The sequence below is a fragment of the Pan paniscus genome, chromosome 18, assembly GCF_029289425.2.
Source record: "Pan paniscus chromosome 18, NHGRI_mPanPan1-v2.0_pri, whole genome shotgun sequence".
Taxonomy (NCBI): Eukaryota; Metazoa; Chordata; class Mammalia; order Primates; family Hominidae; genus Pan; species Pan paniscus.
In genome coordinates, this window is record NC_073267.2 from 22,163,625 (window position 1) to 22,183,592 (window position 19,968).

General features: G+C 40.8%; 1 protein-coding gene across 1 annotated transcript in view; it reads right to left on the minus strand.

The window, feature by feature from the left end:
- The window catches only part of DNAH3 (dynein axonemal heavy chain 3), a 219,936-nt gene that overhangs the window by 65,142 nt on the left and 134,826 nt on the right, over positions 1 to 19,968 (minus strand). The window contains exons 41-43 of the mRNA XM_024925984.4: positions 6,909 to 7,012; positions 4,033 to 4,327; positions 1,124 to 1,303 (exon numbers count right to left, since the gene is read on the minus strand). Of these exons, the coding sequence (XP_024781752.4) occupies positions 1,124 to 1,303; positions 4,033 to 4,327; positions 6,909 to 7,012 (579 nt within the window). The remainder of the gene's footprint in view (positions 1 to 1,123; positions 1,304 to 4,032; positions 4,328 to 6,908; positions 7,013 to 19,968) is intronic.

Below are 19,968 nucleotides of genomic sequence, written 5' to 3' on the forward strand. Positions count from 1 at the left end.
ATTTCCCTGAAATTCTTTCCATAGTTTTTTATACATACATGTGTTAAAAATCATGTAGATAATATAATACATATATATGTAGCTAGCATGTGTATATACCATCTACACACACACATACTGATACGTGTAGATTTTTCTCTACATTAAATTATATGTTGTTGATCTGGAACTATTGGTAGCTATGTGAACTTAACCTTTTGATGATAGGGATAATAATAGTAGTTAAGGTTTATTAATGCCTGCTTTGGGTTACTCAACCCCAGACCTGTGTCAGCTGCCAAACCATGCTCTCAGCTATCATCCTTAACTTTTTTTTTGAGACAAAGTCTCATTCTGTTGCCCAGGCTGGAGTGCAGTGGTGCCATCTCGGCTCACTGCAACCTCTGCCTCTTGGGTTCAAGCGATTGTCCTGCCTCAGCCTCCCAAGTAGCTGGACTACAGGCACAAGCCACCAAGCCCAGCTAATTTTTTTATTTTTAGTAGAGATAGGGTTTTGCCATGTTGGCCAGGGTAGTCTCGAACTCCTGGCCTCAAGCGATCTACCCGCTTCGGCCTCCCAAAGTGCTGAGATTACAGGTATGAGCCACTGCACCCACTCGGTATGAAGATTCTTAACCAATAATGTATATCAGAATAGAAGTACAGATCTATAGGACTGGGTGGATCAAGTTGCACGTGAAGCAATATATCCACTGATTCATTTATTTGCTATTTTTATTGTTATTAATTTTGCTTAGGGCACTTTGGGTTAGGCGTTCTGTCTCTGGCAACCTAAAGAATTATAACGAATACAATGGATGACTGTCATGCACCCCTAGTTGAGGCTTCTGGATGGAGCCTCCCTCCCGGAACACATGCTGGCCACACTGAACTCTCCTTTTCCTATGAGACTCTCTGTTTCTCTAGGGCCTAGCCAAACACTCCTCACATCTTCTTGCCATCGTCCCCTTCTATTTCACACAATTTCCAACATGAAGCCTGTAGCCTACACATGCTTCTGCTCCATGCTCCTGCCACGTGGTTTGGCAGGACAGACTGTGGCACACCAACCCACCTTTCATAAAGGTGGCCCAGCTCTGCTGGGGATGGAGGGAAAGAGGAATGAGCTCTTCCCTTCACATACCAGTAATGTCATTCCTTCCTCCCCCGGGGGGCCCCATGGCTGTCACGAGCAGCATGTCCACGATGTCCAGCCTGGTTGTGTCTTTCTTGTCAAACCAGTAACCGTGGTCAATCCACTGCCTCAGGAGCTCGATGGGTGGCTGGGCCCCGTACACCTCTTTGGCTGGCATGTTGAGGTCATCTGGGGAAAGAAACCACAGACACAGCCATTGCAAGTTCATGGCATCTTCTGCTCTTACAGAGGTAACAGATGGCAATTCCCCTGTAGGGGAATCTGTTCCCAGGTTTCCATTCCCCATTCCAGTTACGGCTTAGTCAATGGATGCCCTGACCAGATTGGAAGGGGTTTTCCTGAGTTCTGGGCTCTCCTGCCTCATTGAGATCTCTGTCCACTGTGACTATAAGGATGCATAGACTGACATTAACAAACTGGCTTGGCCGGGCATGGTGGCTCATGCCTATAATCCCAGCACTGTGGGAGGCCGAGGCAGGCAGATTGCTTGAGCTCAGGAGTTCGAGACCAGCCTGTGCAACATGGCGAAACCCTGTCTCCATAAAAAAAAAAAAAAAAAATTAGGCATGGTGGCTTATGTCTGTGGTCCCATACTCAGGAGGCTAAGATGAAAGGATTGTTTGAGCCTCGGAGGCAGAGGTTGCAGTGAGCCAAGATTGTGCCACTGCACTCCATCCAGCCTGGGCAACAGAGTGAGACCCTGCCTCAAAAAGAAAATAGAAAATAGAAAAACAAGAAAAACAAAAAGAAAACAGGCATTTAATTTTTTCCCATTTCTGTCAAGCAAAATAGATTGTCTACTATGTGCTAGACATTTTGTTAATTCCTCCCCATATGATGGCAACAGTCAAGCTCCCAGCAAATAGAGTATTTAATTTGACCAGCAGGTAATAGTTGAACTTCAATGGGAGCAACAGATGATGAGACCCTAGGCCTTGAGCTGGAGTTTTTTTGTTTGTTTGTTTTGTTTTTGTTTTTGAGACAGTCTTGCTCTGTCACCCAGGCTGGAGTGCAGAGGTGTGATCTCAGCTCACTGCAACTTTGTCTCCCAGGTTCAAGTGGTCCTCCTGCCTCAGCCTCCAAGTAGCTGCGACTACAGGTGTGCACCACCACGCCCAGCTAATTTTTGTATTTTTAGTAGAGATGGGGTTTCACCACGTTGGCCTGGCTGGTCTCAAACTCCTGACCTCAGGTGATCCACCTGCCTCAGCCTCCCAAAATGCTGGGATTACAGGCGTGAGCCACCACACCCAGCCTGAGCTGGGGTTTTTGATGAGAAAACCAAAATGACAAGAATATATTAAGACTTCCCGAAGGGCAGGGACTCATTTTCCCCAGTAGTATATTACTCAGTCCTGGCACATCGGAGGCACTCAATGAAATGGGGGCTCTTCGAGATCGCACCACTGCACTCCAGCCTGGGGGACAAAGCAAGACTCCGTCTCAAAAAAAAAAAAAAAAAAAGGGGGGGGCTCCTTTAGTTTTTCTTCAACAAACAATTGTTTGAATGCCCAGTTTGTGTGGGGTAACATTTTAGGAGCTTTATATACATTATCTCATATAATCCGATAATAACTTTATAAGGAAGATAGTATTAACTCTATGTTAAAGATGAGGAACTGAGGGTCAGGGACGTTAAGTCACAATATACCTAGGGTTAAAAAGTAAGCTTTGAAGTTGGGCATGGTAGTTCACGCCTGTAATCCCAACACTTTGGGAGGCCAAGGCGGGAAGATCACTTGAGGCCAGGAGTTCGACCACCTGGGTAACAAAGCAAGACCCCCGTCTCTACAAAGAATGGAAAAATTAGCCAAGAGTGGTGGCATGTGCCTGTAGTCCCAGCTTCTTGGGAGGCTGAGGTAGTAGGATCACTTGGGCCCAGGAGTTGGAGGCTGCAGTGAGCTGTGATTGTGCCACTGCACTCCAGCCTGGGTAACAGAGTGAGACATTCTCTCTCTCAAAAAAGTAAAATTTGAAACCAGATCTGTTTGGCTGCAAAGCTTACCCTGTTTTTGAATATACCATAAAAATAGGGAGGGAGAGCAAGATGGAGAAAAGGAGAAAAAGAGGAAAAGAAAAGGAATGTAAAATAAAATAGGACCCCTGCCTCTGAGGAGCTGTTAGTTGGCAAGGATATGAACTCAGGCAATATTTCCTCTGAATACATGAGTTTTAAAGGCATATCCTGAAATAATCCAGAAGTGTGGGGCATTACTATTGCTAGATGAGAACGCTATGTGTCAACAGTAAGATAGTGGAAAATATAATGTATTTGGCACCAAAAAGCCTGGGTTTGGGTCACAGCTCCAGAATGTTCTAGATATTTGATCTCAAACAGGAAATTTAACCTTCTGGAGCCTCAATGCACTGACTAGTAAAATGACAATGATGGTTAATAAGCTCACAGGGTTGTGGGGCTCAAGTGACCGAAGTGAGGAAACGCTTTGTAAATAGTTACAGTCCTGGGAAAATTCACTGTGCTTATTTCACAAATGTTTGGCAAGTATTAGGTTCCTCCATTTAGTGATAACACATTTATCTGACAGAAAATGGAATAAGGGGTTTATCACAAGGTGTGTGTTGCTTTTGGAAATGCCAGCGGGCAAACAGCACAGCCCCCTTCTGAAATTACTACTTCCACTACAAGGAAGAAAGGAAGGAAAGAAAGAAGGAAGGAAGGAGAAAAGGAGGGAAGAAGGAAAGGAGGGAGGGAGGGAGGGAAGGAGGATGGAGAAAAAGAAGAGGAGAGAATGAATACTAAGCTATATTAACTGGAAATATTTGATCTCCCAGGGAGAGTAAAGGTATGTACAGTGGCACCACAAGCAGAAGCTATAGTTTGCTGCAGCTTATGGTGGAAGAATCTGGTTGTGTCCAGACCCAGCCCAATGCCTTACCCACAAACACCACTGCTTTCTTCCCTATGGGAGGCCCGAAAAGGCCCTTCCGTCGTCGATCCAACTTGGACATGATGATATCCTGGGTCTGATTGGCTGAGGTTCTGGCAGAGAAATTGATGCAGTTGGGTAGGTACGTATTTTTGGGAAGGTGGAGAAGGAAGTTGTTGGTGATGGCTGATTTGCCAGTGCCTGTGGGACCCACGAACAGCATTGGAATCTCATGGTCTAAGTAGGTTTTCAAGAAGAAGGACTGCCGGGCTGTCTCCATTGTGGGGATGATGAGTTCTGAGACCTGTACCACACAGACATGGGAGAGTCTCGGTTGTGGGCCCAGGAAGCTGGAGGTCTTGGCATTCAAGAGACCTGGGTTTACATTCTAGCTCCATCCCTTACTATCTTTATGACCTTAGGCGAGTCTTTAACCTCTCCATGGGCCTCAGTTTCTTCATCTGTGAAATGGGGATAATAATGGCACCTAATTCACAGAGCTGGCTTGAGGATTAAACAAGATCATGCATGTAAAGTTGGGCATTACTGTCTGTGTGTTGTAGATGAGAAGACTGGGTCGAGAGCCTTTCTGCAACCTGCTCAAGTAACACAGCAAGTAAGTGAAAATGCAGGGATTTGAATCCCAGCTTGTCTGATTCCAAAGTCTACAGTCTTCACTACTGAATGGTCATATTATAAACAGTTGTGGTAAGGATCAGTCCATAGCTGCTGTGCTCCTAGAGCATTGCTCTGAACCAACTTGTCTCCCTTGTCCCAGGCAAGGTCTACCTCCCCTATGCCATCATCACTGCCTGGCTCAGAGGGCTTAAGTGTGATCCTGAATCCCCATGATCTGTGCTTGTTTCTGATCTGTTTTTTACAACACTCACATTCTTGGTTCTAAGACCCACCCTTACTAATCCCATGCCTTTTCCAATATGGGGATTGTATTAATACACACTTTTCCTGGTATTCAGGTCCCAGTTGGACTCTTAAGGCTGGGTCTCGGGCTCCTGGAATCCCTATTTGGACAGGGCACCTGACCTTGGCTTGGATTCTCTGAGTTTGAACCCTGTCATCAGCCATTTGGCTACATTTTGTCCCTCTATGGGGGAAGATGATTATATCATACACTGAAGTCTCCTTCTATGTCTAGGCTGAAAGGGACTAGACCTTGGGGCCACTGTGTTGTACAACTACAGAGAGTACCATTCACACCATGGATCATGTCAATGGTGCCTTCTAAAGCAAAACTGGACCGTGATGCAAATAGCGCCACCTAGGTCTGTGCGACATAATGGCCCTATGTATACTGGTAGAAAAAGGCTCAGCTTCTTTCTACAAGCAATTTGATCAAAGGAAAAGAAACAGATGAGACAAGGGAATTAAAGTTGAGAAGAAGAGAAGTAACAGGTGCTTAAGTATGGGTGTTTTGCCTGTATTACCCCCTACAGTCTTCCCAGTAACCTTCTAAGGCAGGTATGAAATAACACAGATGAAATAAATGAGGCTCGAAGAAACTGGCTAACTTATCCAAAGCCATATAGCCAGCAAGTGAGGCTAAATGCAGAACTAGGTTCAAGATGCGTATTTTGCTACTAAGACTGGGAGTTTAAAGCAAGCTGGGTTTCATAGATGTTTATTTTCAGGAACTAGGACAATTGTTTGACAAGGGAAAAATCTCCAGAACTGAAGATATTTTCTTCATTGGACTCTTTTACTTGTGTTAATTCAGCAAGATTGCAAATCCCTGGAGCTCAAGTGACTAAGCTCTTTTTGGAGAATTAAAGTTTAGGACCTCAGTGCTGGGGGTTGCTTTACAACACTCAGCCCCCAAGGTGTGTCCTGAAGTCAGCACACATTCACCCTGCTTGACACATCCTTACACATACAGCTGTGGTCCTGCGTGGTGTCTGACTTGGTTGTCAATATCTGTACTTTCTCCACCACCTACCACTCCACCCAGGGCCTGAACCATCTCCAGTCACTTCAGAAAGATAAACTATGCCCACTAGATTCTACTAACAGGGACATAAAAGCTCTCTGAAAAAATGTTCCACAAGGATTGAAAAGAGCAGGAGTTGTAGGTGTATCATTTTCTAATCAGAAAACTTATTAATCAAAACCTACTTTTCAGAGAATTCTGATCAAGAAAATCTTTCTCTGAGGATTCAAAGAATCCTTTTTTGCTGAGATAACTGAGAAGCACACTGATGACTATCTGGTGTTGTTATTATTATTATTATTATTTTTTTTTTTTTGAGACAGAGTTTTGCTCTTGTCACCCAGGCTGAAGTGCAATGGCGCGATCTCGGCTCACTGAAATCTCTGCCTCTGGAGTTCAAGCGATTCTCCTGCCTCAGCCTCCCGAGTAGCTGGGATTACAGGCATGCGCCACCAAGCCCAGCTAATTTTGTATTTTTAGTAGAGATGCAGTTTCACCATGTTGGCCAGGCTGGTCTTGCACTCCTGACCTCAGGTGATCCTCCTGCCCTGGCCTCCCAAAGTGCTGGATTACAGATGTGAGCCACTGCGCCTGGCCAGTACCTGGTATTACTGATAACGACAATAATCAGAATAGCAACAAACACTGATGTAGCCCCTAGCATGTGCCATGTGTTCATGTATAACACCTCCAACCTCTGCACCCATAAATGTTCCCCCCACCGCCATTTTTTGGTTGAGTAAATTGAAGCTGAGAAAGGATGCTGTGTCTCTCTGATTCTAAAGCCCATGTTTTTGCAGGTCCACTGCAGCTCATGTTTAAACATTTTTCTAAAGAAAGCCCTTAAAACTCCTCGCAAAGACTGTTAATTCTTCCACCTGAGAGAATATTTGGATAATTCTGGAAACCAAAGTTCCATGGCCAATGATTCTCTTTATACCTTTGCACCAGCTGGAATTTTTTCCTCCTCTTTGGTGATATACTGTGTCCACGTTTCCCAATGTCCACTAGCTTGTTTGATAAAATAAAAATCATAGATGCTTCCTGGACCCAAAGAAACAAAACAGATCGTTAGCACATGAAGGCTTTACTTGCCTCCCATATTTGAGGATTTTAAGTCCCTCAGTTATCAGCATATGAAAATGTATAACTACCAGTACTGGCATAGTTGTGGTGAAACTTATACATTGCTGGAAAGTGTATAAACTGAAACAACACTTTTTAAAGAGTAGTGACTTTATTATTTGTGTAAAAATGATAGGTGCTAATTATGCAAATTATTAAATTAGTTTTCATAATGTAAACAGCAAGTATTAAAATAGAACAAGGCCAGGTACAGTGGCTCACGCCTGTAATCACCGGACTTTGGGAGGCTGAGGTGGGTGGATCACCTGAAGTCAGGGGTTCGAGACCAGCCTCGCCAACAGGGTGAAACCCCATCTCTACTAAAAATGAAAAAAAATTTGCTGGGCATGGTGGCACGTGCCTGTAGTCCCAGCTACTTGGGAGGCTGAGGCAGGAAGATCACTCAAACCCAGGAGGCCGAGGTTGCAGTGAGCCGAGATTGTGTCACTGCACTCCAGCCTGGGCAACAGAGTGAGACTCTGTCTCAAAAATAAATCAATAAATACATACAATTAAAAAAAAGAACAAAAAAAGAAGACAATAAGTTAGTCAAAATCCCACATCCAGAGATAACTTTTGATGGCAATCCTTCTAGCCCTCTTTCTAGACACACAAACATACTGAAGATGGAAAGACAGATAGATGAAAGAAAGGATTTTATAAGAAGGGGACTCATTGGACATATACTATTTTAAAATAACTATGTTAAAGTTAATTTTACTTAAATCTAGCAAAAGAAAAGGAGATTGAAGTGAAACTGAAGGACCTGCTGACTTTCAGGTACAGTTTTTGTCACTACAAGAGATACTGGGTCCTAAAAGGTATTTCATAATTTTAAGTCATTAAGGGATTAAAGTCATTATGCTTTATAAATCATTTAATGTTATTTTGTTGTATTTTAACTTTCTATTGTGAGAAAAATTTAAAAAATGAAAGTAAGGAGAATAGTATAATAAACCGTCCTGTACGCATTATCCAGCCTCAACATGATCATTTTGCCATTTTTGTCTCATCCATTTCACTACCTCCAACCAGCAACATATTCATTTTTCCTTTAGTCTCTCTTCCTTTCTTTCTTTTTCTTTTTTCTTTTTTTTAGAGATGGAGTCTCACTCTGTTGCCAGGCTGGAGTGCAGTGACATGATCTCGGCTCACTGCAACCTCCGCCTCCCGAGTTCAAGCAATTCTCCTGCCTCAACTTCCCAAGTAGCTGGGACTACAGGCACTCGCCACCACGCCCTGCTAATTTTTGTATTATTAGTAGACACAGGGTTTTGCCATGTTGGCCAGGCTGGTCTCAAACTCCTGACCTCAGGTGATCCACCCGACTTGGCCTCCCGAAGTGCTAGGATTACAGGTGTGAGCCACTGTGCCCAGCCCTTCCCCGTCTCTTTCTTTCCTTCCCTTTCTCTCCCTCCATCCTTCCTTTCTCCTCTTCCCTCATCTCTCCCCACTCCCCTTCCCTTCCCCTCTTCCTTCTTTGGAGTATTTTAAGGCAAATCCTGATATCAGACCATTTCAATTGTGAATACAAACGATTCAAGTTTAGACCAATTTCACTGATTCCTTTGTGAACTGTGAGGTGATTAACTCTTCCTTCCAGCTCCCCTTCTCTGGTTCCTTTTGTTGTCATTGACACTATAACTTTCACTTTGTCAGGGTTCATATTCATTTATGTTTTTTTCTGCAACCATAATTTCCCCATTCCTTAGTCTTATGTTTATATTTCAATAGATTCACTGCTCAAACTTTTAAATAGATTCAATGCTCAGGCCTTTTAACACAGACCACTTAAGAGTTCTTTGTTTTAATTCGTCTCTTAGTTGACTAATTTTCTTCCTCTTTCTCTTCTTTCTCTCGTCTCTTTCTTTCTTCTTTTTCTTTTTCTTTCTCTCTCCCTCCTTCCCTCTTTCTCCTTCTGTATTTCCTTCCTTCCTTCCCTCCCTCCCTTCTTCCTTCCTTCCCTCCCTTCTCTCTTTCCTTCCTTGCTTCCCTCCTTCCCTCCCTCCCTCCCTTCCTTCCTTCTTTCCTTCCTTCCTTCCTTCCTCTCTTTCATTCTTTCTCTCTTTTTCTCTTTTTTCTTTCTTTTTTGAGACAGGTTCTCACTCATTGCCTAAGTCAAAGTGGTGCAGTGGTGCAATCACAATTCACTACAGCCTCAACCTCCCGGGCTCAAGCAATCTTCTCACAGCCCCCTCAGTAGCTGGGACCACAGGCACACGCCACCACACCCAGCAAATTATTTTATTTTTTGTAGAGATAAGGTCTTGCTATGTTGCCCAGGCTGGTCTCAAACTCCTGAGCTCAAGCAATCTGCCTGCCTTGGCCTCCTAAAGTGCTGGGATTACAGGCATGAGCCACCATGCCCAGCCTCATTTTTTTTTTTTCCAAGAAGGGGCTTATAGGTGCTCAACTCTCTCAGCTCTTACGTGTTTGAGAATGACCGCCTGCTGCTTTTGTATTTTAACAGTGAGAGTAATAGTCTATGTCATATTTTCTTGTCTTCTAAGGTATGCAGACATTGCTCTATTCTGGTTTTTTTTTTTTTTTTTTTTTTGCATTTTAAATTGCTGTGCAGAAACTGAGGCCCATCAGATATTTACCTGGAAGTCCAATAATTTAATTATGTTATATTTTCTGGTCAATTATTATGTATCAGTTTTCCTTAGAGCATAGCATACTCTTACAATTGGTAGAAACAACTGTTCATTTTAAGAGAAGTTTCTGCATCTGTATCTTTGTATATATTATTTATACTATTGATTGGAGTTCTTAAGGAACTAGCATTATTTGGTCTCCATATCAATTGTATTGTCTCTGATTACTTCAATGTTTTTCTCTTCTGTTGTATGTGTAATTATCTCAAACCTTATTTCTAAGCAATATAGTAGATGTCTAGCCTTGTATACTTTATTTCTTGCTGGTTCTAATTCACTTATTAGATCATTGATGGCATTATTTTATTCCCAATCTGTTTCTCTGACTCTGCAGTTCCTCTATTTCTCTAATTTAGTAGTTTTATCACTTCATCTACAAACTTTCTACAGCTTTACTGAAATGTAATTTACATATCATATAATCCAACTAGTTCAAGTGTACAATTCAGTTGTACTTTTAGCATACCAAAACCACATGTACATGTAAATATATTAATATTCACAGAGTTGTGAAACCATTACCACAATCAACCTTAGAACTTTTCATTACATTGGATAGAAACCCCACACCTCTTAGCCGTCACCTGCCAAATCCCTCTCCCTCCCACTTCACACCCTGGCAACCTCTAATCTACTTTCTGTCTCTATAAATTTGCCTATTCTGCCTATATAAAGGGAATCATATAATATGTGTTCTTTTGCGACTGGCTTCTTTCACTTAAAAAAGTGTTTGTGGGTGTGTGTCTATTTGAGACCAGGCCTAGCTGTCACCCAGGCTGGAGTGCAGTGGCACAATCTTGCTCATTGCAACCTCAACCTCCTGGACTCAAGTGATCCTCTTGCCTCAGCCTCTCAAGTAGCTGGGACAACAGGCATGCACCACCACGTCTGGCTAATTTTTGTAGAGACGGGGTTTTTGCTATGTTGCCCAGGCTGGTCTTGAACTTAGCTCAAGTGATCTGCTCACAATTGGATTGTATAACTTTTGAGTTAAATTAAATTGGATTGTGTTTAACTTTGGAGGAAGTGTCACAGCCTCTTTTTCAAAGCTACTGCACCATTTTACATTTCCATTATGGTAGATGAGAGTTCTGATGTTCCTGCATCCTCACCAATACTTGTTGTTTTTCATCTTTTTAATTACACCCATCCTAGTTATTGTAAAGTAAGTATCTCATTGTGGTTTTAATTTGCATTTCCCTGATGGCTAATAACATTGAGCATCTTGTCATGGGCTTATTGGCCGTTTGTATATCTTTTTTTTTTTTTTTTTTGAGGCAGGGTCTCACTCTGTCACCCTGGCTGGAGTGCAGTGGTATGATCTTGGCCACTGCAACCCCTGCCTTCTGGGCTCAGGTGATCATCCTGCCTCAGCCTCCCAAGTAGCTGGGACTACAGGCAGGCACGCACCATCATGCTTAGCTAATTTTTGTATTTTTTGTAGAGATGGGGTTTCGCCATGTTGCCCAGGCTGGTCTCAAACTCCTGGGCTCAAGTGATTTGCCCACCTCAACTTCCCAAAGGCATGAGCCCCAGTGTGCCTGGCCTGTATATCTTCTGTAAATAACGGTCTATTCAGATATTTTGCCATTTTATATAGTGTTATTTGTCTTTTTATTATTAAATTATCATCACTCTATATATTCTAAATTTGAGTCCCTTATAAGGTACATAATTTGTAATAAATTTCACCCATTCTGTGGGATTTTTCATTTGATGTTGTCCTTTGAAGCACGAAAGTTTTTAATTTTAATGATGTTCAGTTTACCTATTTTTTCTTTTGTCACTTGTGCTTTTGTTGTCTTAAGACATCATTGCCTACTCCAAATCATAAAAATGTGCATCTATGTTTTCTTCTAAGAGTTTTATAGTTTTAGCTTTTACATTTAAGTCTTTGACCTATTTTGAGTTAATTTTTCACTATAGTGTGAGGCAGAACTACAAATTCACTCTTTTACATGTATAATTCAGTTGTTCCAGCACGATTTGTTGAAAAGATCATTCTTTTCCTATTTAATCATCTTGGCACCATTGTCAAAAATCAAGTCACCATAAATGCAAGAGTTTTCTTTCTGGACTGTCAATTCTATTCAATTAATCTATATTTCTGTTCTTTTGCCAGTATACCATACTATTCATTTATGAACTTAAAAATTTAAACTTCTATTATTACAAAATTCTTTCAACAGAAATATTTTCTGGCTCTTGGTTCATGTTTTCTGTTAAACATTCTCTCTCTCTCTCCTCTGTCTCTCTCTCTCTCTGGTGTGTGCATGATTGCCTTACCATTCTGCTCTGATATAATTGGGTAAATTCTTCTTGACATGTTTCCCAACATTATCTGGGGCCAGTTTATCTTATCTACAGTGTTGGCCACTATTTAAGGAATGGTGTGTGGCTTTCTTTCCTATAGCCTTAATCCATAGGGTTGGGTAAAGGGAAAAGCTCAGTTACCCTTGCTGGAAAATCTGAGCACTGTACCCTCTCTCTGAAATCTGTCTACATTTCCTGAACCATGGGTCCATCTCACTCCCATCCTAGCTAGTGATGTGCCCCACTCCCGAAGGATTCAGCTCATGTCCCCACGCAGCACAGGGTTCTGGAAGATGCAAAACCTGGCGTTTTTTCCCATCCCTACTAAGGTCCTCCAGCATCACACAGGGGCTTCCATGATGGAGAGTTTCTCTTAGACCTTTTGTGCAGCTGCCCAGCCATCATCATGGTCCCCTTTCCTCTCCGTTGGTGATTTCCAGCGAGAACTCAGAGTGTTGTCAACTGACCTGCTTTCCTCTCCCCATCGCTCTTAGCAAGACAGAGGGGTGGCAGGTTCTGAGTTGGGAGATACGCCAGGCCAGAATCTTGTTTTCTCTCCTTATTCACTACTTCACAATGCTTGTAGAATTAAGTTGTAATTCATTCTTTGGTTATTGCTGGGTACTTTTTAGGATTAAAAAACGTTTGTTGTTGCTGATTTTGTTAGGTATTTTAAAAGTGAGCTTCTGTTATTCTACGTCACTCTGCAGCCTTACCTAGAAGTCAATCTGGTGCAACACTTTTAGAAAGCAATCTGGCACAATGCTTACAGAGCGACGAGAATGTTCTCTAAGTCAGAAATCCCATTTCTGGGAATTTATCATAAGGAAATAATTCACAATGAAAATAATCTGTATACATGAGTATGCAACACCATCTGTGATAGCAAAGAAATAACTTACATATCCTACATTAGGAGACAAGTAAAATTAGCTCTTATAAGATGGATGGAATATTCTTTGGTCATTAAAATGATAGTTGCAAAAGCTAAGTATTAGCATAGAAAATGCTTTTAAGAAACAATGATAGATAAAAATAGACTACAGAGTGAAATATATACCATTATGGTAACCATGTAAAGAGATGAAATCAGGTAGACAAGCAAGGAAACGGATTTTTTGAAAACTGAAATGACTGTGATACAGTGGTATGAACAAAGAGATACTTAAGGATAATTTTTATTTAATAGAATAGAATTGCTTTTACAATAAAAAGGAGATACTAAAAGACTGAATTGGTAAAATATTTTTCCCTCTTCCTTTGCTGATGTTGAGCTAGAGCTAATTTGTGGCTTGATTTGGGAACATTTAGGCTAATGAGAAAAGATTTGGCTGGGCGTGGTGGCTTATGCCTATAATTCCAGCACTTTGGGAGGCCAAGGTGGATGAATCACTTGAGTCTGGAAGTTGGAGAACAGGCTGAGTAACATGGCAAAATCCTGTCTCTATAAAAAATACAAAAATTAGCCAGGCATGGTGGCATGTGCCTGTAGTCCCAGCTACTTGGGAGGCTGAGGTGGGATCACCTGGGCCTGGGGCACTAAGACTGCAGTGAGCCGTGATGAGCCATGACTACGCCACTGCACTCCAGCCTGGACAACAGAATGAGGCTCTGTCAAGAAAAGAAAAGAGGAGAGGAGAGGAGAGGAGCGGAGGGGAGGAGAGGGGAGGGGAAGGGAAGAGAAGAAAAAAAGGAAGGGAAGGGAAGAGGAGAAGAGAAGAGAAGAAAAGAGAAGAGAAAAGATTTAACTAGTAAAAGTAGATTTACCAGCAGTGTGACCTTGGCTAAGGTTACCATTTACACACCTGTAAAATAGGCCTGATTTTATATCAAACTCAGAAAATCACTACGGAGAGTGAGTGAGATATATGTATCAAACATCTAGCATAGTTCTGGGCACACAGAAGGCACTTGGTAATGTTTAGCTCTAGCTCTTCTTGGTTTTCATCAGAATAATGGCTCCTGTTCTCTTTGTGTTGTGATTATACCTTAAACTCTGGTCTGGGTGTGAGAGTAGAAAGAGGAGAATAGCAGAAATTCAGGAATGGATTGGTAATGAATTGGTAAATGACTTCTATCACCCCTACCACCCCTATCCCAGCTCTGCTTTCCTCTCCTGCACTTGGGAAAATGAGGTAAACTTTTCAACTGAGCAGTAAGTGACTTTTCAAAGGTCACACAATGAATGAGTGAATGAAGAGAAATTAAGCACTTTCAGGACAAATGGATCCCTGGGTTGACAAACAAAGGTCCATGTCAAACAATGTGAGCCCAACATTGACAGAATCCCACAAGGGTCTGCTTGCTTTCCTTAGTGTATGCTTCCCAGTGTAGTTCCTCCAGCACTTATTTGAGAGATCCATTTATGCCATGTCTTGCATATCATGAAAATCCTAGAAAACAATGTCCCATAAAGTCAGGGAAGGCTTTCCTGGAGCACTCGGCATTAGAATTTTAATCATGGGCCCTCATGGACAGGCTAGAAAGGCATTTTAAGCTTTTGAATATGGTTATAAGAAAGTACAGGGTCTTGCTATGTTGCCCAGGTTAGTCTCAAACTCCCAGGCTCAAGCGATCCTTCCAACTCAGCCTCTGTGTAGCTGGGATTACAGGCATGAACCACCACGCCCGGCCAAAACCTGTTTTTTTTTTTTTTTTTTTTAAAAAAACAAGCTGCCGCAAAAGAGGATATACACAAAAGAAGTCAGTTTGCAGGACACGATGAAAATTATGGTTTGTTTTATGCTGCATCTGCTGGGTAGGGCATGGAGGGAGGAGATGAGGCCATCGTTGTGGACAGGAGATATTATAAGGGAAAATTATCTAGAAACTGATTGGGAGCTGTGCACATCACATCATTGACTCTCTAGCTGCAGAAGGAAAGGAAAGAGGTCACCACAAAGTGATCTGAAAGTGAGGTCAAGGGCAATTCATGTACCATCTCTGCAGACAGAGCATAAACAGATTGATCTTGAAGGATGAGGAAGGCAGAAAACAATATGTGGAGCCTGTGAAAAAAATATTGCAATGTAAAGGAATGTCATATGGAGATTAACCTGAATAATTCATCTCTGAACTTTTTTTTTCTTTTGAGACAGGATCTCACTGTATCACCCAGGCTGGAGTGCAGTGGTCATGCATGGCTGTAGGTGCATCACAGCTCACTGCAGCCTCAACCTCCTGGGCTCAAGTGATCCTCCTGCCTCAGCCTCCCAAGTAGCTGAGAATAGAGGTGTGTGCCATCATGCCTGGCTAATTTTTCTTTGTATTTTTTGTAGAGACAGGGTTTTACAATGTTGCCCAGGATGGTCTCAAATTCCTGGGCTCAAGAAATCCACCTGCCTCAGCCTCCCAAAGTGCTGGGATTACAGGGGTGAGCCACCGTGCCAGGCTGAAACTTGTTTTTGCAGGACTTGAAGCCAAATTTCAGGAAAACTGTTTGGTATCTTCAATAAGGTGCAGAAAGACCTAACTTTAAATGAAGCAGGAACAGAAAGCAAAAAAGGAAAAACAAACTAAGATGAAAAGACAAGATGAGATAAAAAGTGAGATGGATGCCCTAAGAGATGATGATGATAATAGCAATAAAATTGCTCACATTTATTTAACATTTCCTACATACCATGCTTTATTCAAAGTATTTTTACATGTATTAACTCATTTAATCCTTACTATTATTATTGTCCCCATTTTATAATTGAGGGAACTGAGGAGGATAAAGAAGTTGCTCAAAGTCACCCCAGTATTAAGTGTTGGAGCCAGGATCCGAACTCTGACAATTTCACTCCATGGCCTGTACTTTCCCATCCTTGCACTAACAAAGCCTGCCACAGAAACAAAAGATACAAAGGCAGAATTAAAATCATTCAAGACAGTAAAAAGAATAATTGAAGTTGTGGGTGGCTGATATCAAAATGAAAAGCGCACCTCGAAAGACCAAAGCCCCAAAACAAGAAAAAAGGAGATGATGGTTATGGGAGCCAGAAAATTATTTTTTTCCTTGCTGACGGAAAGGATGCATCACATTCCAGGCAAAATAAACAAAAGAGGACACAGTCTGTTAAAAACAAAACAGAAACAAAACCTACAAAAACATTAAATAAAAAACATGAAAAACAAACTACCACTTTATATATAATTCAACCTCACTTCTAATTTAAAAAAGAAGAAATTTAAATTAGATACTATTTTCACTTTTCAAATGTAAACAGAATGCCAAAATACATGAGGCAAAACTGATAGAACTTTAAGGAGAAACAGACAAATCCAATATCACAGTCGGATACTTCAACCACCCCTGCCAATCAGTAGTTGGCAGATAACAGTCAGAAAATAAGTAGGAATATAGTGAAACTGAATAGCACCATCATCAATTAACAGGATCAAATTGACATTTATTACTTTATTCAACAATAGAAGACTACATATTTTCTTAAGCTCACGTGAAACATTCACCAAGATAGAATGCATCGTGGGCAATAAAACACTTTTTAATTTTTTTTTAGGCAGGATCTCACTCTCTTACTCTGTCACCCAGGCTGGAGTGCAGTGGGATGATCATGGCACACTGCAGCCTCCAACTCCTAGGCTCAAGCAATCATCCCGCCTCAGCCTCCTGAGTAGGTGGGACAACAGGTGAGCGCTACCACACCCAGCTAATTTTCGTTTTTTGTTTTTGTAAAGATGGGATTTTGACATGTTGCCCAGACTGGTCTCAAACTCCTGTGCTCAAGGGATCCTCCATCTTGGCCTCCTAAAGTGCTGGGATTACAGGTGTGAGCCACCGTGCACAGCCAAAAAGAAAGATCTAAAATCAATAATCTAAGCATTCATCTTAGGAAACTAAAGAGAGCAAATTAAATAAAAGGAAGCAGAACAGAAGAAATAAAAATTATTGCAGAAATCATGAAATTGACAACAGGAAATTAATAGATAAAATTAACAAAAGCTGTATCTTTGAAGGATTAATAAAATTGATAGGCCGGGCACAGTGGGTCATGCCTGTAATCCCAGCACTTTAGGAAGGTGAGACAGGTGGATCACTTGAGTCCAGGAGTTTGGGACCAGCACCAGCCCGGGCAGATCCCATCTGTTAAAAAAAAAAAAAATTGATAAACCTTTAGACAGGTTAACCAAGAAAAAAAGACTTCTCTTTTATCAAGAATGAGGCTGGGCACGGTGGCTCACACCTGTAATTCCAGCACTTTGGGAGGCCAAAGCAGGCAGATCACCTGAGGTCAGGAGTTTGAGACTAGCCTGACCAACGTGGAGAAACCCCGTCTCTACCAAAATACAAAATTAGCCAGGCGTGGTGACACATGACTTTAATCCCAGCTACTCGGGAGGCTGAGGCAGAAGAATTGCTTGAACCTGGGAGGAGGAGGTTACGGTGAGCCAAGATCGTGCCATTGCACTCCAGCCTGGGCAACAAGAGTGAAACTCCATCTCAAAAAAAAAAAAAAAAAAAAAAAACTAAAAAAATGAAAGACAGGCCATCAGTACTGATTCAATGGACATTAAGAGGATAATAAATACTATGAACAACTTTATGCCAACAAATTTGATAAATAAAATAGACCAATTCCTTGAAAGACATGATTTACATGATTCACATAAGGAGAAGTAGATAATTTGAATAGGCTTTTATCCATTAAAGAAATTTAATCAACAATTAATAACCTTCCAAGAGAGAAAGTACCAGGCCAAGATGGGTTCACTGGTGAATTCTATCAAACATTTAAGGAAGAAATGATACAAATTCTCTACAATCTCTTACAGAAAATAGAAGCAAAGAACACACTTTATAACTCATGCTATGAGGCCAGCATTACGCTAATACCAAAGCCAGATAAAGACATTATAAGAGAGGAAAATTACAGACCAGTATCTCTCATCAACATAGATGCAAAAATATTCAACAAAATATTAGCAAATCAAATCCAACAACATATGAAAAGTATTACACACCATAATCAAGTGATATTTATTCCACTTGATTATTATTATTCCAAGGTATATAAGTCTGGCTCAACATTTGAAAAATCAATTAGTGTAATTCATTGCATTAACAAGCTAAAGAAGAAAAATCATATGATCACGTTAATAGATTCAGAAAAAGCATTTGACAAAATCCAACATCCACTCATGACAAAGACTCTCAGTAAACTAGTAATAGAGGGAACTTGTCAACTTGATAAAGAATACCAATGAAAAACCTTCAGCTAAACATCACACTTAATGGCCAAGAACTAGATGCTTTCCTCCTAAGACTGGGAGCAAGATAAGGAAGCCCTTTTTCATTACTTCTGTTCAGCATCATACTGGAAGTCCTAGCTAATGGAATAAGACAAGAAAAGGAAATAAAATATTGGGAAGGAAGAAATAAAACTGTCTGTCAGTGGCATAATTATGTAAAAAATCCCAAAGAATCCACAAAAAGACTCCTGGAACTTATAAGTGATTGTAGTAAGATGGCTGGATACAAGATTAATATACAAAAGTCAATTGCTTTTCTATATACAGGCAATGAACAAGTGGAATTTGAAATGAAAACACAATACCATTTATATTAACTCCAAAAAAGAAGGAACTACTTAGGTATAAATTTAACAAAAAATATACAAGATCTATATGAGGAAAACTATAAAACTCTAGCCAAAGAAATAAAAAAGTCTAAATAAATAGAGAGATAATCCATGTTTATGAATAGAAAGACCCTAAATTATTAAGAAATCTGTTCTTCTTGACTTGGTCTAGGTAAACACAGCCTTAACATTATCCAGCAATAGCATGTCTATGTGTTTACTAAATGAATTAATGGAAAAGTTATGTTCACAAAAGGCCTTTACATAAATGTTTATAACTGCTTTATTTATAAGTACCAAAAATTGTAATAAACCAAAATGTCCTTTAATGGGTGGATGGATAAACATACATACAATGAAATATTATTAAGTGATAAAGAAGCAATCTAACAAGAACAAAAATCCATGTAGGAACCTCAACAGCATATTGCTAAGTGAAATAAGGCAGTCTAAAAATTTCACATACTGTATGATTCCAAGAATATCATGTCTTGGAAAAGTCAAAACTATAGAGACAGTAAAAAGATCAGTGGTTGCTTGGGGATCAGGAAAGGAAGGGAGGATGAAGAGGTGGAGCACAGGATTTTTTTGGGTTGTGTGAAACTATCCTGCATGATTCTGTAATGGTGAATACATGACATTTACATCTTTGTCAAAACCCATAGGACATACAACACAAGAGTGAACCTTAACGTACACTATGAACTTTGTTCATAATAATTTAGCAATATTGGTTCATCAATTGTAACTATAATACCACAGTACTGCAAGATGTTAATGAAAGAACTGTGTTTGTGTGGGTGAGAAGAAGTGGCATATGGAAACTCTCTGTATTTTCTGCAACATTTTTCTATAAATTTAAGACTAAAGTCTATTAAAACTTTTTTTAAAGGAGAAGAAAGTTAAAATGCGATATGATTTTCATATTTCAAATTGCTTGAGATTTTTTGTTTTGTTTTCTGAGATGGAGTCTTGCTCTGTCGCCCAGGTTGGATTGCAGTGGTGTGATATCTCAGCTCACTGCAACCTCTGCCTCCCAGGTTCAAGCAATTCTCCTGCCTCAGCCTCCTGAGTAGCTGGGACTACAGGTGCCCACGACCATGTCCAGCTAATTTTTGTATTTTTAGTAGAGATGGTGTTTCAACATGTTGGCCAGGCTTGTCTCAAAATCCTGGCCTCAAGTGATCTGCCTGCCTCAACCTCCCAAAGTGCTGGGATTACAGGTGTGAGCCACTATGCCTGGCTGAGATATGATTTTCATATTTCAAATTGCTTGAGATTTTGAAAAGGCAATACTCAGTGAGGCACAAGGGAAGTTTAG